At 43.2% G+C, this 24,181-nt stretch overlaps 1 protein-coding gene across 1 annotated transcript in view; it reads left to right on the forward strand.

The window, feature by feature from the left end:
* Positions 1–447: 447 nt before the first annotated feature.
* Positions 448–24,181, forward strand: part of LOC103364829 (probable leucine--tRNA ligase, mitochondrial) — a gene marked incomplete at its 5' end in the record, with an annotated part of 26,645 nt that continues 2,911 nt past the window's right edge. The window contains 17 exons of the mRNA XM_008292090.1: positions 448–539; positions 618–678; positions 798–887; positions 1,217–1,360; positions 4,844–4,951; positions 7,168–7,327; positions 7,897–8,001; positions 8,399–8,514; positions 8,646–8,929; positions 15,427–15,525; positions 18,070–18,207; positions 18,291–18,394; positions 18,877–19,056; positions 19,232–19,401; positions 20,996–21,073; positions 21,175–21,286; positions 23,356–23,483. Coding sequence (XP_008290312.1) covers positions 448–539; positions 618–678; positions 798–887; positions 1,217–1,360; positions 4,844–4,951; positions 7,168–7,327; positions 7,897–8,001; positions 8,399–8,514; positions 8,646–8,929; positions 15,427–15,525; positions 18,070–18,207; positions 18,291–18,394; positions 18,877–19,056; positions 19,232–19,401; positions 20,996–21,073; positions 21,175–21,286; positions 23,356–23,483 — 2,169 coding nt within the window. The remainder of the gene's footprint in view (positions 540–617; positions 679–797; positions 888–1,216; positions 1,361–4,843; positions 4,952–7,167; positions 7,328–7,896; positions 8,002–8,398; positions 8,515–8,645; positions 8,930–15,426; positions 15,526–18,069; positions 18,208–18,290; positions 18,395–18,876; positions 19,057–19,231; positions 19,402–20,995; positions 21,074–21,174; positions 21,287–23,355; positions 23,484–24,181) is intronic.

Genomic DNA, 24,181 nt, shown 5'->3' on the forward strand with positions numbered 1-24,181 from the left:
TAAACTTATTAAGAAAATGTTGACTGAGGTACCAAATCAAGTGAGAAGTAGGGTGACTTTCTCATAATCTCCTGCACAATCAGACTTCTTTTTTGCAACCGGAAGAGTCGCCCCCTGCTGGCTGTTAGAAGGAATGCAAGTTGATGGTGCTTCCACATTTTTTTTGGAAACTAAGTCCATTTTTTACATGCAGTCTGTGCATCAAACACAAATTAATATGCCAAACATACTTATAATGTGCAAAATGTCAAAACATACAAATAAATGCCTGTTGCAATTTCTTAGAACTCAAGGAGGCTTCAGAATAGTTTGATTTGTTATTTGACGTCACCACAATACGAAAACACAGCTGGAACAGAGAATGTTTGATACTTTTTGCACAGCAACACAACACTTATTTATCGTTGATTGGCTGATGACCACTGACACTGATACCTGCGTCCTCAGGTGTTGAATCCGATGGGTTGGGATGCTTTTGGACTTCCAGCTGAGAATGCCGCTATAGAGCGAGGCCTCGATCCAGAGGAGTGGACTAAAAGGTACGAGGAGTTCCATCCGTTCTCATCCACTGTTGATATTCTGCTCCCTAACTTTGCTGTTCTTTCTCCCTTCCTCAGTAACATTCAGTCCATGCGGGAGCAGCTGGACAGCCTCGGGCTTTGCTTCAACTGGGACCGGGTGAGTAGGAACTGACGAAGAACTGAGCATCAACTGCAGCAGCTTGTAGTCTGGGTTGCTCTCTTTTGAGGGTGCGCGACACTCGGCACTGCTGACCTGACTCTAGTCTCCCCTTGCAGGAAGTAACCACCTGTCTCCCAGACTACTACAAGTGGACCCAGTATCTGTTTATCAAGCTGTTTGAAGCAGGGCTGGCGTATCAGAAAGAGGTAGGAAAGGCCCTTGCAGTTAAAGCTTATCCTGTTCTTCTTGTGGAAGCAGTAATATGATTGGTTTAGGTTTGATGTGCCTGACAGTTACAGAAATGATTGAGGCAGCTCATCCGTTACTCTTTGAAGAAAATGAATGAATTGAAATGAAGAGAGCTTGGTAGAAGCCTTTTGATTATGTGTAATGAAATGGGACGACCTTCAAATAGGGCTCCGGTCTGTCTATTAAATCCAAGCTTCTTCCTAAGCTCTGCCTTTTTTTTTTTTTTTTTTTTTCATATCAAGTGTGTGAGTGTTCATCTGTGTTTGTGTGCTTGTGTGTCATTCAGGCTGTGGTGAACTGGGACCCCGTTGATCAGACGGTGCTGGCGGATGAGCAGGTGGATGAAAACGGTCGCTCCTGGAGGTCTGGCGCGCAGGTGGAGCAGAAGCTCCTCACACAATGGTTCATCAAGACGACAAACTATGCCAAGGTATGACTGTTATGTGTGTGAGTGTGTGTGTGTGTTAGCCCAGTGTGTGTGTGTGTGTGTGTGTGTGAGTGTGTGTGTTAGCCCAGTGTGTGTGTGTGTGTGTGTGTGTGTGAGAGACAAGGGGCGTCTGAATGGCTGGCCGGCAGCTTCATATGAGCAAAAATGAGCAGCGGATCCATCTGATAACAATCATGGCTGACACTTCAGTAGCAGCAGCTGCAGCCCTTCCTCTCTGGTTCTGCAATCAGACCCCTGGAGACCGTCATTTGTAGCCTGGCGTCTCTCTGCCAGGCAAAAAGAGACCACCAGGTGGCCGGGCTGACTGATGAGGAGCCTCCACCTTTCGGCACAGGGGTGAACAGGCCCGCTGCAGGCTGAAACTCTCCTCTCCAGACTTATGAATCATCCACAAGAGAGACGGGTCATGCATTTTACATGCATGTGCAGTGTTAGACATGCAGTGGTGTGCGTGTGCTAACACACGGACGGCACAAAGTAGTGTCCGTCGAGGAGAAGAGTTGTTTTATGTGGATCGGGAAAGCACTTTATCGCTTGAGCACATTTTCTCACTCTTTCACCTTCCTTCATGTGAAATTGAGTTGAGTGAAGAAAAACAAGGTTTGTCTTCTTTCTAAGGCTACAACTAAAGAATAATATAATGATTATTTATTCTGTTGATGCCTTTTTGATCTACAAAGTTGCAGAAAATAGCAAAAAAAATTAGTCATCACAACAAATGCCCAAGACGATGTCTGCAAATGTCTCATTTTGTCAAACCAACAGTCCAAAACCCCAGAATGTGAAATGGAAAAGTAAATAAACTGTCATATTTAAAGGTCTAAAACCACAAAAAAAAAATTACATTTCGGCCTAAAAAGGATTTAAATAAATTACACATTCCTAATCATTTAATTTCTACTTGTTTCCATCAAACTAGGTCTCCAACTACCGATTATTTTCATTGTTGATCAATTTGTCGACTATTTTCTCGATTAATCTGTCCTTTGTCTGGTCTAAAAAACGTCAAAGATTGATGATTAATGTTGATCAGTGTTTCCCAAAGCCAAAGATTACATCCTCAAAGGTCTTGTGTTGTCGACAACACAAATATATTCAGTTAACTCTCACAAGAGCGGTAATAAAACCAGAAATTATTACATTTTAAAGAAATGGAATCAGAGAATTTAGACTTTATTTTCTTTAAACTTATAAAAAAAAAGATAAACTATCAAAAAAGTTGGCAGTTCATGCGAAGGTTGACAACTCCCTGACTAATCGATTAATTGTTCCATCTCGGTTTTAAAGTACACTGAGGATTTGAGAAGGATGGGCAGAGCACGGCATCCTTCTGACTTTTTGGGTTTTAAGCAGGAGGTGTCAGAATAGTTACCACAGCGATAACTGGCTTGTGGCGGACATGCGTTCATAGCGACGTCGCTTTTTGATCCTTCGACGTCGGCTCTTCCTGTCATTGTGAAGCAGAATTCACCAAGCGTTGGATTGTTCACCCACTAATAGGGAACGTGAGCTGGGTTTAGACCGTCGTGAGACAGGTTAGTTTTACCCTACTGATGATGTGTTGCTGCAATAGCAATCCTGCCCAGCAGCTCAGAAGTTTCTGTGAGTGGTTTCATATCATACTAAAATAAAATAGAAACCAGTGCCTGGGAGGTGTGAAATGAAAAAGAAACAATGCTTTTATGCATTAAAAATGGTTGCCAATAAGGAAAAATACACGTGATTTCCAATAAATGGCCCCAAACTTGCAATAAACACTAGTTTTTCCTTAGAGGATTTATTGCGTCCTTTGTCAGTTTTGTCATTTTGATTGAAAAACTCATCTTGTCCACCGTCAGGCGTCACTCAGCTTCAGCCACAGTCGCCCCTGTCAGAGGTGTGAGTGGAGGTGGAAGCAGCCCACTGTGACAATGTGTTCCTGCATTTCTAATTTTCTCTGACGAACGGAGAAGTGGGAAGGAAGGAAGAGGAAGGTGTTAGAGGAAAAAAGTGAGAAAGACAGATGGAGAGAAAGGAGGACCGTGTCGAACCAGAGCGTGCCAAAGACAAAAAAAAAGTAATTGGACCGTGATTTCCCTGCTCGCCTCTACATGTGTTCGAGTCTGTTAGACAACATTAACTTCAGACAATATTTATTCTGTTTAGCTGTCGAGTTGTTCCACATTGCACACTGACTGCGTATTATTACTAAGATGGATTTTTTATTTTTTTTTTACGTGGAGCACGCAGGATGCTAAATTATCATGTGGCAGAAGCAGAGTTTTCAATTTCATGCACAATCACACTTGTTGCAGTCAGACAAATGCTGCCTGCCTATTACACCACACTGGCATCTAAATGATTCACAAACTGAGAGCTCAGTGCATTGTGCTCCTACAGCATTGCTCAAATATATGCATAGCTCCCAGAAATGTTTTGTGTCATTTATGGTAAATTGACCACAAACAGCTTGTGGTTTCATGGAGGCTGTTTCAAAATCTCAGCCTGGAAAGTGCATCGATTTTTTTTTTGTTGCTACACTGTCCAATATTTTTTTTTTCAGAAGTGTACTTGACGTCTCTTTCTCACACCCAGATCTTTGGTTATTGCAATACCGTGCTTTTTCTTTCAAGCTTTTCTTAGTTGCCATGGAGACTCCTGTCCTTGCCATACATATTTCAATTACGATTCCTGCTTCTGTGCCAAACTATAGTTCCTAGTCCAGGAAAGTAAAAACAAAAAAAAACAAAACACTCTCACTTTACAGCTAGTTATCTGTCACAGCTTTTTCAGTTTTTCCTTCGTTGCCGGTAACATCTTTGTTTTTGCTGCGTCTCTGCCAAGAGTCGCTCAGTCATGCTGACACAGATTCGTCAGAATTTATGTCTCCTTTTCTCCCTTTCTGGAGCAAATCCATCACTGACACGCTCCGCAGTCATGCTAGTGATGACTGTAGCCAGTGTTTAGGTTTGTATTGATAACTCCATGATGAGGTGTTGCATGCTGAGCGGCACCTTGAAGGGGCATTGTGGGTAATAGATTGTGACAGACCGAAAAGGAAATAGAGAATTATAACATCTCCGGCCTTGGACCAGCTGTGGCTTTTTGGCCTGAGCCTCGTTTATATGCATAGCTTCCTTTAATCAGGCACAATGACTGTTGTGTACGTGGCTGCATGTGTGCGAGAGAGCGAGTGTGCACACTGTATAGGCGATTGCTTTGTGATATCAAGAAAAGTAGGGCGAGTGGAGGTCAGAATTCTTGAAAATCCCTTTTTGTCTGCATAATGTGACCTGGTCGGCTCTGCTGCTTTGTCAAAATAAATTGGCTGTGCTTTGAAAGAGGCCACACAGAGTTGGGAGTCAATTGCATTATCCTAGACAGCCACATACTTAGGAGAATATCTCTTTTCCACACCGAAGTGGAAAATTAGCTCTTTCCAAACTTGCACAAAGTGATAAACTTGTGTCTTTGTTGCTCCTCCAGCCTCTCCTGGACGCCCTGGACGATCTCCCAGAGTGGTACGGAGTCAAAGCCATGCAGGCGAACTGGATCGGAGAGTGCACTGGCTGCTACTTTGATTTCAAACTCAAGGTAAATCTCGGCTCCTTTGTCCCCCCGGCTCAAATTTTCATCATTCGTCATTCTTTCTGTTTCACTCTCTCATCGCTTTTCCTCCGAGTGTTTCCCTGCTGCCGCCTCTGTTTCTCACCTCTTTTACCCCAAACGCTGATTGCTCGCTTTATTTAAGATTCTTTGGCGCCTCTGTTTATTTATGTATTTCCATTAAAAATCATGCACCAAAACATCCTCACTTTATTATTCGCTTTCAATGGGTGCATCCATCTGCAAGTGGCAATTTACCCAAACAGATGATGTCACAGATTAGTTTCTATTGACTCTTCTGAGTGCCGTATTTACAGTTCTTCACATGCCTGTTGTTTCAAGCTGAGCGGCAGCAAACAGCCCACTGATCGCCCTGCGACTAACATTATACAACCGCTGTCCTGAGGAAATGTAACCAAGTCGGTGCCTTAATTTAAAAAAAAAATCTTCATATTTCTGGAGTGAAAAGGATGTGAGAGTGCGTTTGTGTTTTTATGCCTTCACTGTGTGTATAGGGCGGGTTGCTCTAGTAGCATAGAAATTAAAGTCAAAACCACGGGTTATTAAATTAACTGCTTATCTTATTTTCCATCAAAATGCAGTGTTACAGGAAGCGTTTGCTCAATTAACTCCCCAGAGGACTGAGAAAGCTTATTAGTATGTCTGCAACATGATGTGTAATAATCATTAATTACAACCCCCTCAAATACGAGTGTGCCATCAATTTAAAGCAGGATTAAACTGTACGTTGCAACCCTGTTATGTGTCAAAGAGCTACATGCTGCACATGTTGCATGCATCTTTCAGTTGACAGTTTATTTGTTCATTGCTTATTAAATAAAATTTGTAAAATTGCATCTGCCCCTCTCCACAAACTAAAGTCTTCAGTCCAACAGCATAAAAGAAGCTGGTCTTTGATTTAAAAGTCCAATATGGGGAAAACTTATGTGTTTTGTACATCCTAAAAAGACGTTTACTTTTGCCATTCCTCAAGCCCACCCACCACGAGATAGTCTCCCAGCTTCACAAGCCAGTTTATCCAGCTGCTATGTAGAAAGCGGGTAACCAGTCATTGTTGAAATCTTACTGCCCACTGTGTCAATATGAGTCATTCAGAATGAGCAGCTGCCTCACAATCAATCAGGTTTGTCAACTTTGTAGAGCTTCTTCTGCTAATTCTAAAATGTCACGAGCCACAAGCAAAGCGCATCCTGCTTTTGACTGCAAGAGTGAACACAAGGGTCTTCATGCACTTCTGGCATCTGAAGATCCAGTGATTACTTTTATTTTTAATGGCAATATCTCTACAACAATAGGAAAAGTCTTGGTGTTAGAATATTTCGAGGCTAACGTGGCTAACATTCCCAACAGCCCACAAGTCAGAACTCTGTGGAAACTGTAATGCTTCGGGACAATTAGAAAAAAAACATCTGAAGCCAATAAACAAGAACTGGGAAGGTTACTGTGTTTTTTTTATGTCCCTTCTGTGCATCAGTGCAGCCTGAACTCTGCTGGTATTCACATCTTGAAGCTCACTGTGCTTGCATATACTGTATTTTAATACAGTCGGATTTCCAAATAAAGCTGTTCTCAGCGAAACGAGTGTGAACCAGGGACTGAAAAGCAGCCCGTTAAGGCTGCATGTTAACCAGCAGTCACTTCAGAACCATTTACCAAGCTGCCACTCTAAAATGCTAAACTACTCATTTTAGAACCACAATTTCCTCTGACAAACTCACCATAAACATGAGTTCAGAACCACAGCTGGGCAGTGAATTTGGCGATATTTCCGTGTAAAATGAGTCACTCGCACGCTCATTCACGTCAGCTGTTTTGCTTTGTGCTGTCAATCACAGACGCAGAGAGACTCTTCTTCCTGAAAGGGGTGCAGCAGCAGCTCAAGCTGCTTTTAAAGCTGCAGACACTGAAATAGACTGTTTACAACATGATTTAGACCTGGGGTTATACAGTCATCTGAAAATTATGAATCTCTTTATGTATTTTGAGCTGCAAATTTGAAAAACACATTCTGGAGACACATGAGACTGTCATTAATTTGCTGAAAAGAAGGGGAACAGTATAGGACCTTTAATGAGGACAGTGCAGGAATCAAACTGTAACATGAAAGCCAGCGGGTTCCCTTCATTAACTCAGCCTTCGTGCCACTATGAAGGTTCCCACCCGTTTCTTCTCTTGTCTCCCAGGTGAACGGGGAGGAGACGGGGGAGACCTTGTCAGCCTACAGCTCCTCCCCAGAGACGGTGTTCGGAGCGGCTTACCTGTCCATCCTGCCCTCCCACAGACTTCTGCATGGCAGCAGCTCAGTCCGCTCCGCCCTACAGAGAGCCTTGCAGCCAGGCAGAGGTGAGCGTTTATCCACAGTCACGCCACCCTGCGTTTAGGCTGTCTGTCAATATCATACGTCTGCCTGCTTTTGAAGTCGGGGAAAGAAGCTTTTTTTTGAAGGAAACGCACGCATTTCGATGTTTCCCTGTCAGCAACATAATTCATTACTGTTCCAAGCTAAGATAGCTCGCTCCTCTACGCCCACAAGTTGTCAGGACTAGAAAAGGCTCTTAGCAAAAGGTTGGGATTCTTTGCATATTGTGTGTTCTTTAGCAAGCGGTGCCTAATTAAAAGAAGTGGTTCAACAGAGAAATGTCAGCGCCTGCTTGAGGAAGGAACCACATGTTTTTAGGCGTATCGCTAAAGACGTGTGCTGTACTCGTCTTCATATATTCGTATATTGTTCATGTAAATACACTTATTTCGCCATCATACCACCAAGATGTGGTTGTAGAAGCTGCAGTGGACTTAATGTATGTTAATTGGGATTCCCCTTGTAGCAGTCTCTGCGGCGGGTGGTTGCTGATAATGAGCTACCAGGGGAAGCAGCGCTGCCTCACTAACACCTCCCGCCCTTTGCTCTCCAGACTCCCTCACAGAGGTCACAGCTCACAACCTGTTCACCGGCCACGAGGTTCCCGTGGTCATTTCACACAAGGAGACGTTTGATGACTATCTGGACACTGTGCTTGGTGAGTTATTGGTGTCTGTGGATGTCTCATTCATCTGCAAATAGCTCTCTAACTAATAAAAACAGTTAATGCAGTCAGATGACAGGAGGTAAACTGGTCAAAATCCTTATCATGCAAATCAGGAGGAATTTTGTTGGTGCAAAAGGAAGCGCTGCAGTGTTTCTAACATTTTGAACGGCAGTAATGCCACAATAAAGCGACACCAGTGGGTGTTTGTGTCACAGAGTGGAGCTGGAACCCAAGGGACTGTTAATGATTAGTTACATCACAACACGCTCAACATCACCACAGGGAGAGTTTTTTACTCTCTCCAGACATTAGTTATTATATCCATGTTTGAGATGATGTTTTTTTTTTTTACCGTGTTAGGTGTTAATCCTGCACTTTAATGTGACAGGTGTCCCAGACTGCAGCGAGGAGGATTTGTCTGTGGCCACAGCTCTGAATCTGAGGTGGACCACTGTGCTGGAAACCCATGAGGATGGGACACAAACTCTAATCAACTCCAAGGAGGTCAGCAGTGATGATGATGATGATGATGAAGACCTAATCAAATAGGAACAATTCATGATTATTAAGCTGTCATCTCGCTGCAGTTCGCTGTGTCTTTACCTTTTGTTCTTTACTTTTACCCTCTTATGTAGTTCTCAGGCCTCACCAGAGAACAGGCCTTTGACTCCATTACCCAAAAAGCCAGAGAGCAGAAGGTTGGAGGCCACCTCACCAGCTCCAAGCTCAGGGACTGGTTGATATCCAGACAGCGGTACTGGGGCACACCCATCCCTGTGGTGCATTGTGGGTCTTGCGGTCCCGTCGCAGTCCCCGAGGAGGAGCTGCCAGTCACTCTGCCAAAGCTGCCTTCTCTCACAGGAAAAGGTGCATCGCCTCTGGGAGCTGCACACGACTGGGTCAACTGCAAGTGTCCAAGGTGAGAATGCTGAGAATTTATGCACATTTACTTTTTTTAAAAGTTTTAATGCGACTCCTTTATGATACAGAGGAGCAAGGGCATCTCTTTGTGTCGAATAGTAGTGGGGACATAATAGCTCAAATGAGAAAACATTTTTCAAATGGTCTTCAAAATTCAAGGTTTTCAACATTTAAAAAATAAAAAAAAGTGCAGAAGCCAATTTATAACAGCCTAAAACTACATGGGATTAAAAAGGATGGAAACATTTGCAATGACCTCAAGAAACAGCACTGTACTGTAAGTTGCTAAATTATTGTTCTTTTACATAAAATCTGATGCTATTATCTTAATACGTCGGGCTATTCTTGCTAACTGGTGGTAACTCCACGTTTAATTTAGAACAAATTTATTTAGCCACTGCCATGTTCAACTACACCATGATAACCGCCGGCAACCTGGTTACCTCACTTCCACAATATAACTGGTACTACAGGAGTGTGAGAGCCCCCTAGCGGACTGGCATGCAACATGTACACACAACAAAAGAGTAACAATCAGTCCATCTAATGTATGACACATTCTGATTTAACAGTGTTTGCTGATCACTCTGATTATCTAATGAATTCGTTTGCTGTTGCTGGCTGTATTTGTACGTATTAACTCCTGAGTTAAAATTTTGCCATAATAAACAGGCTATGGGGGTTTTTGTTTTTTTTTAGCTTACATTCGTTTTTGTTTGTTTGTTTTCATTGCATTGTATGTTTGTTTGTTTTTTACTGTGCAAACAAATCTTTCTCAAATTCTTCTAATTTGTTGGTTAGCATTAGAGCTACACAACTTGAGGAAAAGATCCCATTGCAATAATTCTCACAGATAAAGCTTTTGTTCAATATTCACTGTGTTACAGACAGAGATAGCAAAAGTACTGACATTCTTTACTCAAGTAAAAGTAGAGATACTTGTGTAAAAAAAAAAAAGACTCTGGTAAAAGTAGAAGTACTGACTCAACTCATTTACTCAAGTAAAAGTAAAAAAAGTACAGCTTCAGAAATTTTCTTAAGTACAAAAGTAGAAAGTAAAAATGAATTTTTAGCTTCGATGATACTCGATGCTTCTTTTAGAAACTCTACAAAACAAAAAAAAAGTTTTAAGGACAAAACAGGATTGTTTTCATCCTTTCAGGAACTGCACAGTGCTGATACAGAGAAAGAAATCACCAGACAGTTTTTCATTTCAGCAACATTATGAACATTAAACATTATAATCAACATGGAAACACTCGTCTCTTCAGGACAACCAAAATCTTTTATTGAGCCTCAGTAGAAGCTGGTTCTCAAGATTCTTTGAGTGAAGACGTGCCCTTTTGGATCTGAAAATCAGTCCTGCAGTGCTACAAAGCCTCTCGCAGGCAGCTGAGGCAGGTCGGGGTGTGTTGAGCTTCAGGGACAAATTGCACACTGTTGGTAAAGATAAAGACATTTGTTGTTACGTCTTTTACGTCATGTCGTCGTCCGCGGAGCTTCAAACAAGTAATGAGCCAGTTTTGAGAATGTAGAACGTACAGATGTGTTCAAATGCAGGGATTTGCATTTTATTTTTTCAAGTCAAAATTTAAATTTAAAATCAATTAATTGTTCGTCAACAAAGTCATATCAGCTTTTTTGCCTTTATCACACAGCTGATTTTGAAAAAAAACAGACAAAAAGGAGTGAATGAGAAGGTCCTGGATAAATATTCATGTTGTTAGTGTTAATCCTTCAGATTTAAAAAAACGCATGCATGTGAATTCATGCGTCTTTGCCACTTCTTTTAGTGTTCTTATAGTGATAAAGGACTCTCTTTCTGTCACTCTCTCTCAGCACAATTTCTTCTTTCTGACATTAAGTTGAGATTGTTTTGAGGAATACAAGGAAGTAAAAAAGCACCGATGCTTATAGCCAATGCATTTGTATTCTGTGCATTCTTTAAACATGCCTCTTTATGCTGTTGTCTAGTGATGTCGACAGCATTTTATATTCTTACTTAATAATCAAATAAATGGAGAAAAGCACATTTGAGAACAATGCACACCAAACACATGAAAGACCAACCGCCAGCAGCTGCTGAGTCTCTAAACAAAGGTTTGCTGACTGTCTCCTGCTCTTATAGAACACAAGATCCAGTTTAAGTGAATGGGGGGAAAATTGCTTGTGAAATGATTTATTTATATATAATTACGTATGTACCGTGGCAGCTACTTCTACTTGTCGGCAGCAGCAGCTTATTACCTGAGAAGAAAGTCACCATAATGTATTTTTATTCAAGCTAGAGGTCTCCTCAGCTCAAAGCCATTGTAAATCTTTAAATGACCTCCTGCCAGAAAATGTTGCTTGTGAAGCTATTGTTTGTATATATAATTAAGAGCTCATACGCTACAGTTAGAGTAAGCACATTACCGTTTTTTTTTTTTTTTTTTTAAAGACTGCATTTTCACATTCTGTAGCTGGATGCACATCTAAACAAAGCTCGTTTGTTTCTAACTGGTTTGTCACAACGAGCACCACTTCTAATGACTGTAGGTAGCTTCAAGTGTCACCTCTAATGGATTTCAGGTGAACTGTATGGTGTGTCGCTGCCCTCACATATGATAAGTCACGGATTTGTACGATAACAACTCAGATCATTGTGTTTATGTTAAACCCTTATATCGTGCCTCTTTGTCCGCAGTTTCCAAAACAATTTACAAACTGTTTCTCATTCAGCTATTCACACTCACACAACAGTGGTGGCAGTTCTGACTAAGATGTTTTTATTCATCAACCTTGATTTTATTGAAATAAATGTCTGTTAAGTCACTATCTATCATCACAGCAGGTCACATGTTGGTGATTGAGATGTTACCCTTCAGCTTTCATGTGTGGTGACCTCAAATTGGTGCACTGGTGTGGAGGTGCCAGCTGACTGACATCACGTGGGGGACATTGATCAGATCTCAGATCAGATTGAGGTTCAAAAACGCACCGGCATTTACCGCCTATCACCATAGTTGTCCCCAAAGAGAACAAAACAAACAATGCACACTGTAATTATAAGAATCTATCGTTACTCTTTGATGGATCAGATCCCACCTTAGGCACAGATAACCTGCAAGAAGACATTTCTTCATCTAAAGGGGTCATGAGTTAAAGAATGTGTACCTCTCACTTCAAGAAATTATTTGAATTTAAAATAGTGGCATCGTTATTGTCCGTTCATTCATACAGCTATAAATTTTCTCCTGCTCTTTTGGGGTCAGGTCAGAGGCTAAGCAAGGCATTCTAGACATCTTCCCAACAGCGTTTCTAGTTCGTCCTGGGGGATCACAAGATGTTCTCAGGCCAGATGAGATGTATAATCCCTCCCAGTTGGGTGTTCTTGGACAACCTCCGAAGGAAGGCACCACTCAAAGCACCCGAACTGACTCCTTTCAATGCAGAGAAGCAGTAACTCTGCTCTGAGTTCCTTCCAGATATCCGACCTCCTCATCGTATCTCTAAGGGTGAGGCCAGCCACTCTGCATAGAAAACTGATTTCGACTGCTTGTATCCACGATTTCATTATTTTGTTCGCTGCCCAGAACTCATGACGAAGGGTAAGAGTTGGAACTTGGATCAACTGGCACATTGAAAGCTTCGTCTTACGGCTCACGTCCGTCCTCACCAAAATGGTAGTCGCCCCAATCCATCTCACAGTCCATTTGCCTGCCACTTGTGAATGAGATCCTGAGATACTTAGAACTCTTTCGCTTGGGACAGCACCTCACCTCCAAACCAGAAGGAGCAATTCACCAGTTTTAATGGCCTCAGATTCGAAAGTGCTGACTCTCATCCTGGCGTCTTCATGTACAGCCGCAAAACCACTCTAACGTGCACTAAAGGTGGCAATCTGATGAAACCGACGGAATTACATCATCTGCAAAAAGCAGAAATGCAACTCTGAGGTTGCCCGTGCCATTTTCAGCTTTTAGATTTCACCCAGCAAGGTCCTAAAAGCGTTTTAAAAGTCGAGTCCAGCTGAGCATGAGTACCTCTTAATAATTTCATTTACTCATACCCACAAAGTCATTATTTGCACAGTGAGCAAAACCGCCCCATGAGTAAGTGGCTGAGTCACCACCGTCTCCGGTAACACTGGTTTGCATTAGCACATCTGTGGCCCCATTCAACTGTGTGATGTTGTAAATGGGATACAGTGTTATTTGTATCTGGCACAACATGCGCAGTTGGGGAAATGATCCAGTCTGTTATGGTGTTCGCTGGGTGAGAATTGAATTACATGTACACCCTCTCCACTGACTGCTGCTCCTCCATACTTTCTTGTTTTTGTCAGGAGACCAGCAGCAACAAAATGAGGCCGCTGTCATGTGTGTCAGGAGGACTGACAGCTCTACAAGAACACAGAGCATCGAGAGCGAGCCTGCAAATTGTGTGATTAATAACTGTGTTGAGAAGGGGTTATGTAATGAGCGACATCTACGACAGGAGCAACATGAGCTGATGATGGAGGTTACATAAGCCAGCTGTGTCTCCAGAGAGACACACAGGGACTGTACATGCACGTGCACGCTCATTTACCTTTTGTACACTTTCATAAACACACACACACACACACACACACACACACACACACACACACTCTCTACTCAGCAACTCATCTCGGTTAGTGGCGTCTCCCGAGTCCCGTCGCTGACATGGGGATTCCTCTCTGAATAAGACTAATCACCATCATGGCACCATGTTGATTAAAACAAAGGCCCACTCAGTCGCAGATGGCACCAGTCATCAGATTGTGTTCACTCACTTCCACAAATCTACCAAAATTCCTCCCATCGGCGATGATTGATGGCTATAATCGCAAAGATGCCGTTATCTCCTCTCTTCCCATCTCCCCTCCGTTGTTAAGTGTCTGTCGAAATTTGTTCTCTTCACTCGTCGACCATGTCCAATTAAAGTTTGAGTGGAACACAGACGAGCAGGGTGATGAGAGATGGGCGGCAGAAATGGAGTTTTATCTGTCCTTGAGGAAGTCATTTCCTGTGCGCTCATCTCGTCTCCGACCCTCTGCAGCACTGTAAATTGGCCTGCCAACTGAACCCTGCCTCGGCTTAGCTCGATTAGGAAGGTGTGCATGCAAGTGTGTTTTGTTCTTTGGTTGCACAGAAAAAAAAAAAAAAAAAAAAGGACCACCTAGTTACCACAGCACACACACACACACACACACACAGTGATCAGCAGCCACACAGACGCACAGCAGATGGAGGGCTGTTTTCTTTGGGAAGAGCCCTCATGGAGTGGGCAGCTGCCTCCCCTGCCGCATCTGTTTGAGAGCCTTTTGGCTCTTGCTGGCTCATCCTCTAAACACACACTCACACTTTACACACTCATGCACACAGGTTGCTTCAGATTTAGTTACCCAGTTTTGTTGTTAGGCTCTTTTCACGGCTCTCTACAGAGAGTACCTGTGCGAGTCGTCTAATCTGATCCTCAGAACTGTAGCTGGTACCAGCTGTCTATCAAATAACCACAATCTGGCCTCTGATTGGCCAATCTGAAGCGAGAGTGACTTTTTTTTTTTGCATAATTTTTTTTTTCTCCCATTTTGAAAGGTTTCCATTTTTGGATCCTTTTGTGACGGAAGGGGGGTTCGTTATAGTGCTGGGGTTTCATCAAATGAAATAACACCTGGCTTCCAAATATTAACCTTGCTACACCTTAGCCTTGTTGCTAGGCAACCTCCAGCTCTTACCTCATCATCACTGCCTTATTATAGACTGGTATGGTAGGTGGTCGAGGAGTTTTCGCCTCTCGATGTGTGTGTCTCTTGGTGAGTGTGTGATCAAAAAATTTGACTGAGATGAATGTTTGTGTGAAAGAAAATATTCGACAAGTGGAGACAAAACAGAGACATCCCACAAGGTCCAGGAAATGATACCAACTCTGTTTCACATACTGCAGCAAAGCTCAGAGCTGTTTCTCTGTTTATCTTTCTGGGACACTGATTTTAAATCTTTTGAGACTCATTATAAAGTAAAAGGCAGACGCTTTCACTGTTCCATTAAATGCTTTATATCGGAAACAAACAACACTCTCCGATGTCTCCCGTGTCTTTGCGGACGTCCTCTCCTGCACTGTGAAAGTGTAACTGGCAGATTCGCATCACGTACCCAAGCGCTGTTTGGCTTGGATAGAAAGGGGCACGAGGTGGCATTTCCAACACAAACACACGATCATGTGTGCAGGCCTGCCAGTTCGCTCCCTGTTAGCACAGCCTGTTAGTCAGGGCACAGGAACAGAGCTGTGGTGCCAGCCTGGCTTCAGCTGTGCTGCTCTACAGGGACGTGACCCCCACAGCCAGATGGAGCAGAGCTTTACACTCACATATAAATACAAGCCACTTCTCTGAGCACACAAACAGGAGTCGTTGATTTGTTCATGTCCTAATTTGTCAGCCCAATATTAATTTTTGTGCCGCCTCTGCCAACTGTCTGTTTCTGTCAGATGTAAAGGCCCAGCGAGGAGGGAGACCGACACCATGGACACATTTGTGGACTCGGCCTGGTACTACTTTAGATATACAGACCCTCACAACCCAAACAGGTACGAACACCCACCTCCTGAGATTTCACTCTGCTGCTTCATATCCACTCTTGTCTCACCAAAGCTGCCAAACTTATTTATTTACTTTTGCATCTTTTTTTTTTTTTTTGTCTTCTTCTCACACTGTGACAGATTTTAGCACAAATGGCACAGATCCTATTTTCATCCTATTTGTTCAAATGAAAGTGAGATGAAATCTTGCACAAGGTTCTCCAGCAGTGGGTGGATAAACTTTGTTTATATTAGCAAAAATTGTTTTTTTTTCTTTGTAATCACTGCTTCGTATATACGAACTCGATGCCTCACACACACCCATTGCACGTCCACTCACACACTTCGTCCTATAGGCGCCTTCTGTGAAAGTTATACTGAAACACATAATTAAGCCCACTGTAAGATCACCCACTCTTTCTCCCACTTACCCGCTTCAAGCGTGCGTACGCAGCACACACACACACAAGCACACACGTTTCCTTGAAAGTTGCATTCTCTGCCAATAGAGATTATGGAGCCATGGCTGTCACCTGCTGGGATGGTGGCGATACCCTGAGCTTAACAAAAGAGATTAATTTCCCAGTGCCCTGACCTAGCAGTAAAGCTGCTTTAAAAGGGAGGGGGACTGCTCTCTCCATCACTTTTCTTAGCTGGACAGATTATGGCACAACAGAAAAAGCAATTACACTATTTGTGCATTTCACTTGGCCCCGCTGAGCCTCATGCGCACAGGAGAGGGGGGGGAACGATGAAAATAGGAAGAGATGTTGAAAGTCGCAAGAAAGAGGAAGGAAATGGGAAGAGGGTGTTATATGAGCGTGTGTGTGTGTGGTTATGTATTAGAGTTCCTTGGCCTGATGCCAGCAAACAGGGCTAAATTATTGTCAGCATCGGGAGTTCATAACTTTTTTTTTTCCCCCCCGCTCCTCGGCTCAATTATCCGGAGACACCATCAGCCACAGAAGCAGAGAGGTGTGCAGGAGAGTAATGGCTGGTGTGAAAGGTGACACACTGAGATAGCAGTCTGTCCCTAAAAAGCATCATTACCGCTGACGGTCACCACAGTCAGGCTAAGCGCATGCAGCTGTCAGGATCCTAAAGAAACGGATGGATTTTTTAAACTTTCCTGGCAACATGTAACCGTGAACACGGAGGCAAATTTTATACCCAACTCCTATCTGTTTTTTTTTTTTTTTCTAAGTATGAAGCCAGTGAAATAGACAAGGCTTTGGGATGCTTCTGTTTGCCTCATCCCTGCGTTCTGGTGTGTCAGATTCAGCCTGCCCCCTGGAGGAGAAGGTGTGCATGTCTAACATGGCATAAAGCAAGCAGTGCCATCTGACTCAATGTTTTCTTGCACTGTATTGTAACATTTTGCAGACAGAAAAGTCTGCTTTCCAACCCTCAGTTACTAAATAGTTAAACAGTAATCATCATAAAATAATAAAGTTTTTCACAGTTCCAAAGTCGACCTGTCCAGGGTGTCCCCTGCCTTCGCCCTGAGTCAGCTGGGATAGACTCCAGCCCCCCCCCCAGCGACCCTAGTGAGGATTAAGCGGTGTATAGATAATGGATGGATGGATAGTTCCAAAGTTCCACTGAGCTTTACACTTAACTTGATTTCAGTGTCACAAGTACACATGGGGCAAATAAAAAACTGCATAGAATAAAATACACCTGAAAAGCACAAGATAATAACAAGGAGAGGGAGATGAATAGAAGCATTTTAGAAATGATGTAGTAAAATCATCCATCCATCCATCATCTATACACCACTTAATCCTCACTAGGGTCACGGGGGGGCTGGAGCCTATCCCAGCTGACTTAGGGCGAAGGCAGAGGACACCCTGGACAGGTAACCAGTCTATCACAGGGCTACACTTAGAGACAGACAACCAAGCACACTCACAGTCACACCTACGGACAATTTAGAATCACCAATTAACCTCAACATGTTTTTGGACTGTGGGAGGAAGCCGGAGAACCTGGAGAGAACCCACGCTGCACGGGGAGAACATGGAGACTCCATGCAGAAAGATCCCAGTGCCCCCACCAGGACGTGAACCGGCGACCTTCTTGCTGCGAGGCAACAGTGCTACCAACTGCGCCACCTTGCAGCCCGTAGTAAAATCAATAAAAGACAAAAAAGATTAACGGCATATAGCAAACCTGCAGCTTGGATCTTTCTTTTATTTGCATAGCAGTTTATTTGCAAAAACAACATCTAAAAAATATATTTTTTGTCACGTGACTGTTGGTTGCAGCTGAGTCACTAATGGCTTCATGGTTGCACTGAGGACGGAAGAATTTTTAGTTTTTTACAGAATATGGTTCATGCAAAGAATTTATTTTTGGCAATTTTTTAAATGAAACGTGTTGTAAAACTGATTTTGATTAAAATGTCCCGATTTTAAGCTGAATAGTTTTGACTGAACAGGTGATTTGTTCAAAGACCTTCTCAGCTGAACACCGGCCTTGATAACAGTTTATTCTGATAAGTCACTGAGCTTTCCAGTCGACAGCCTCCCTAAATGTGCTCTTCCTCTGCAGGCCTTTTGAGCGTTACCTCGCCGATCGCTGGCTGCCTGTGGACGTCTACATCGGAGGGAAAGAACACGCCGTCATGCACTTGTACTACGCTCGCTTTCTCTGTCATTTCTGCAAGGATCAGGGTCTTGTGGCTCACAGGTGGATTACACTGTTCTTTATGCGTTCATGATTTAAATATACATTTTGCGTGTGTGTCAGTGAATCCTCCTTTTGTTTTCCAGGGAGCCTTTCTGGAAGCTCCTGGTCCAGGGTCTGATCAAAGGCCAGACTTTCAAACTGGCTGACAGCGGCCAGTACCTGAAGAGAGAAGAAATAGACTTCACAGGTACACGCTACCTGAGTCTGTACGGTGTTTGTTAATGTCACACATTTGTAACAGACGATAGAGGGGAGGGCTTCCCCGCATGTGGCTCTGCCAGATAAAACAAGTCATGATAAACCGACTAAGGAGTCAAAACATCATTCTCTTTCTTATTGTAGTTTGTTGTGACACCACTACTCAACCTCATCCTTTCAGTGCTGCTAATAGCGGCTCTTCTCTGCTTTGTGCGTTATTGCTTCTCCTAATTGAATGACAAGTTAACCAGCCGGTGTTGACAAAAATCAAATCACATGAAATCCCTTGAAGAGACCCAAGAGCTCTTTTATAATTGGCATCACGCCCAAGGATTTTTGGCTTTTATTTATTGCTCGGCAACAGGATAAACAGGAGATACTTGGTGGCTTTCAGGGACAGAAAAGTCTCTCAATCCCTCATTATGCACTCCAGCTACAGTTGACCTCTGAACTTTCACCTGCCTCTTCTAGATAAGGAACCGGTGGCGCTGAGCGGTGATCGTATTGAGGTGACATGGGAGAAGATGAGCAAGTCTAAACACAACGGACTGGACCCCCAAGAGGTGGTGCAGCAGTACGGCGTGGATACGGTTCGACTTTACATCCTTTACGCTGCGCCGCCTGAGCAGGACATCCTCTGGAATGTCAAGAGTGAGCCGAGGCGCTGCTGCAAAGTCACACAGACACCTTAAGTTATTCATTAGTATAGTAAATTAGGAATGGTGCTGGTTTGGAGAGGGTGTCCTTTAGCATATAAGTTGCTTCAAATGAGTAAATCTAATGTTGAGAGGGTTTGTTAAAATGTCCTTTTCTTCTGCGTCTCCAGCCGACGCTCTTCCTGGTGTTCTTCGATGGCAGTCCCGACTGTGGCAGCTGGTCACCAAACTGAGAGCGGCGCGGCAACTCGGAGACATCCCCAACCCCTCCCTGCTGAAAAAGAAAGAGCTGGCAGAGGCCAAGAAGATCTGGGAGAACAAGAACTACGCAATCCAAGAGGTAGCTGTTTTATGGCCTTTGACTGGCTGTGATCTTGGATAATTGGCTGAAAGTGGTGACGTTATTAAACGGTGACTTATTGTGACAGTTGTTACCAGCAGGGGTCAGTTGTGGGCACAAATCTAAGAGTTCCACGGAAAGTTATTGTTCATCTACCTTTAATTAGACACTGCAGCTGTCATCTTGGTATATTTTGTGTATTTGAGTTTGAAAGACTGGTATTAATCCTCGAAACAGTGAGCTACTCCTGTCATATTTTTACTCACTGTGGCCTCTTTTTTTTTTTACTGCTGTATGAAGTCCTGCACTTCTATGGAAACAACAACACAAGAAGTAGAGGGAACTCCAAAATATCTTATGTGCAGTATGACACAATTATAATGCCAGAAATCAGAAAAAAAAATCAAATAAAAAAGTTGAATTTCCTTACCTTTCCTTACTGGAATCAACACATACAACATTTTAGTAAGTGACTACATGTGTCACCAACACTGAAAATGGTGACTAAACATGTTATAGATGTTTTGCTGATTACATTTCTGATTTGTTTCTGTACTTATCTCCTCTCTGCTCTGTGTAAACGCAGCCTGCAGTTCAGCGAAATGTGTCAGAATTTTAAATGTGTGATTGCAGCTGAATCACTAATGGCTTCCTGGGTGTGCCGAGGAGCGTTTTATTTTCTGTTTTTTTAAGGAATCTGGTTTAAATGAGACATATAAAATGTATAGATAAAGTGACTTTGTTGAAATATCTTCATTTTAAGCTTACATTTGTTTAAATTTTAAGTGAACAGTGCATCATGTTTGAGTAGAAGAAGGACCACTAAAAAAACATCTCTCCGTTTTCACACTTTCTGACTGATAAATGGTGTAATTGTGGCTATTTGGTCAAAACATAATGGCTTTCATACCTGCTTGTGAATTTTAGGGGCTCGGGGGGGTTAATACATTTAATTTCTGCTTTTTATACTCATAAATTATACAGTTGGAAGGCATGCTTGGACGACTCTCTCAGTTGACTTTCTCAGTTAAAAGATTCTTTATGAATGTAAGTAATACGTCACTCATCATGGTCCAGAGTCCCAGCATTTCCATCCAACCCTAAACATCCCTCACAACCTAAACCCCCCAGTGTAAAGAGTAATAGCAGAAGGGGATGAAAATTGATTTTAAATCCACTCCGTCTCCTTTCACACTTTATAAATAACCCCCTTTGGCTGCCAGGTTTGATTCCCCAGTGCTTTTAAAGGACCTCGGGCTGTTTGCTATAAGCCCTCAAAGCCGAGGCTGTCCTTTGATGTGTCCCTCAGAAAAGCCTTGCTGATCAACCTCCTCCTCCCTAAGGCCCTTCCCAAATGGGTTCTTCTTCCCAGAAGGCTAAGCAGGGGAATGCTGACACGCTGTGTGCCTTCAGCTGGTGCACATGACGATAACCGGGGAGAGGGGGGGAGGCTCCTCTTCTGAGCCTGTCATTGTTTTCTCATGATTCGTCACGGTACAGTCAATCCATCTGGGAACATCCATATGTCCAGTAACCAAAAACAGAACGTAAAAGCTCAGACGTTATCATTGTGTCGCCTTTTTTGTGTTTTCAGGTGACGGCTCACTTCACAGAGGACTTCCTTTTTAACGCCGCCATGTCTCGCTTAATGGGACTCACCAACACGCTGAGTGTGAGTGCACCATCCGGTACCTTAGAATACATATGGCACAGTTATCGTTTTAATTGAACACGCAGGAAATCACAGTTGTACCGCTTCATGTGTGTGTTTAGAGTGCAACAGTCAGGGTGCTGCAGCACAGTGTGGAGTTTGAGGAAGCTCTGGCTGCGCTGGTGATGATGACGGCACCGATGGCACCTCACTTGGCTTCTGAACTTTGGGCAGGTTGGTGAAAATCAACATATCAACAATAAAGTACTCATTCGGTCACATATACAGCATTAAAATTAATAAACTTAATGGCGGAGAATTGAGATGGCACTTATTTTGAAGTGCTTTCACAAACTGTACCGTTTAATTCTCACCAGGATCTTTTCAGCGTGGGTGAAACACTCGGGGGGGAAAAATGATGTCTGTAAGAGGGTTTGTCACCTAAAAACATAATGTTGACACTGCAGCTTATCTAACACCAGCGAACACCCAGCAGTGATGTAACAGCTAATAAATCAGTAAGAAAAACACGACATTGAGCCCTTTTTCAGTCTGCTACACGAACCTGCAGTACATTTTTTTCCTCCAACACAGTAACCGTCCATCAAACAAAACTGAAAAGCAGCGCCGCGGGGCCCTTTGTTGCAAACAAACAATAGAAAGCGTCACTTTCCGTGCCTCGTGTGGAAGCTTGTCCTCGCGCTGGCCCGAAGGACATCCCTTTATTGTCGACGACACACGTACACAAGCTTTGTGCACACAGCCGAGAGAAAAGAGGTTCCGGAAAAACACAGCTGATGGCCAGAGTCGGGAGAACCTGACGGATGATGTTCTAATGAGTGACTGTGTGCATTTTGTTAGTGTTCATGTATGTACAGTCTTGTAAACAGGACACACAAGCGGGAGACATGTGACCTCCGCTGCACTCAGTCATGCTGTACTTTTCACTTGGTAATTTTGCACACACACAGCGCAGGATAGAGGAAGTTCACATCCTTCCCTTGGGCCTCCAGTAGGATGTAAACTCGCTGGTTTAACTGAGAGTCGGGGCGGGAGGTAGTCGGGTAGCTGGCTTGTTTTTTGACCCTTCATCGAGATATTTTTCTCAGCACAGAGGATGACAAATAAAAGCAACACAAAATTCATCCACAGCTATTTTTGCAGCTTCTTCACTAAAGCGGCACGCTAGGTTTGTTTTGCTCTGATCTGTTTTCAAACAACATTTTTCTCCCCAACTCTTTGCCTCAGATACTGTAACAGCTATTTGACAGTGGCGTAGCACGTTTTACTTCACAGTACATAACTCGCCCTGTTCAGAGTAAATGACACTTGAGTGAACGTGCACTCTGGTGCTGTCGGTGTTCTGCTGGAGTCGAGTGCCGCTTTGGACACGGCTGATCATAAGATTTTCCTCAACAGTGTCAAGAACTTGGTTGTCCGAGGTGGAACTGCTCTGTACTGGTTTTCATGTAACTTATCAAACAGAGCATTCAGAGTTACTGGTTGACATCTTGAGTTCGTGTCATGTGTTGTCCCGCAGGGCTCAGACCTTGACCTCTTTTTGTTGAGTGCATATCTGTTGCCTCGTGTGTGTCACCGATTCACCACCGTGTCCCACCACAGTTATGCCGATGACTCTCAGTTTTATGTCTCAGTTACCCCTGGTAGTCTTGGCTTCTGTGCTTCACTGCCTGGTTATTGGGCCTGATAGTTTTTCACAAAGCAGTCAGCTCGAAACCTGAGAGGTGTTTTTGATTAATACCTCAACCTAAACCAGCACATTAGAACTCTTCTTCATTCCTGCTCCCTACAAATTAGAAATAATGCCAAAGTCAAACCAATGCTCCCTAAAAACACTGTTGAACAACTTACCTGTTTTCTCGTGGCTGGACTACTGCAGCTTATTATTCACTGGGCTAAACAATGCAGGAGCTGCCGGCAAGACTACTCACAAACACTCGACACAGAGAACACATTACTATTCCATTTGTTATAGAGTTCAATTTAAGATCCTGTTAATTCCTTTTGGATCTTTGCAGGGTTTGGCTCAGTTATGCAGCTCTGGAACAAGCTCTGTCCTTACTGTCAGAACAGCAGAGTCAGTGACTCACTTTAGAAAGCTTTTATAAATGAACCTATACAAATCTGCATTAGAATTTCTCTTCTACTGTTTTATTGTTGCTCTTTTTTGTAAAGCGCTTTGTAACTTCAGTTGTTGAAGCTGCTATTGTTTTATTTATTCAGTATGACATCAGGTATTGATCACTGATCGCCTTCTGTATTCCCTCTTGGGTCTCTCCCAGGTCTTTGCCAGGTGAAAAACCCCCTCGTCCCCCTTCTTCTGCGGGGTGGAGACGTCCTGCAGCAGTCCTGGCCGACTGTGGACCCCGAGTATCTGGAGGCCCCTGACTTTGTGGAGCTGACTGTTCTGGTAGGATTACGTAAATAGACATAATGCACTCAGTCAGTACACAGCAGCTGAATGAAAGTTTTGCTTAGCATTGGATGAATTTAAAAACAAAGCTCTTATTTTCCTTTTGGAGATGAGAAGTTTTCCCACAACAGCTGAACTTTGCTAATTTTTCATACACAAGTTTATTAAATTCAAGCTTATTAATGTGCATGTTTCCTCTCGCATCCTCTAGCATTTTCACTCCAACTAAACTCTCAGGTCCATGATTACATTCAGAGTCTGTAATTTTCAAGAGGGCCTGTGATTAGCCTGTGTGTATGTCCACACATGTGTGCGCGTACCTGTGTGTGTTTATGTGTCGGCATGTCAAGTGGTGTGCTCTAAGCTAGATAGACAAGCTGGTCAATAATTAAAAGCCAAGAGCCGCTGTGTTTTTCCTGACTTACTCTCTCACAGTGTGCTTTTTTTTTATCCTGCCTGTGAGCTCACAAGCAGTGAAAGGCCTCGGTTTGGCCGCGTATGTCATCATCGCAAATTAAAGTGTGTGTGTGTGTGTGTGTGTGTGTGTGTGTGTGTGTGTGTGCGCGTGCACATTTCAAAGGCGCACAGACAATCAGAGGGAATATCCAGCTGTGATAAAGTGGTTCAGAAAAATCGACTTGGATCAGATCCAAACATCACACATGTTAATGCGGCACACAAATACACACATGCGC

This window comes from Stegastes partitus, unplaced genomic scaffold (genome assembly GCF_000690725.1).
Source record: "Stegastes partitus isolate 25-593 unplaced genomic scaffold, Stegastes_partitus-1.0.2 Scaffold784, whole genome shotgun sequence".
NCBI classification, from domain to species: Eukaryota; Metazoa; Chordata; class Actinopteri; family Pomacentridae; genus Stegastes; species Stegastes partitus.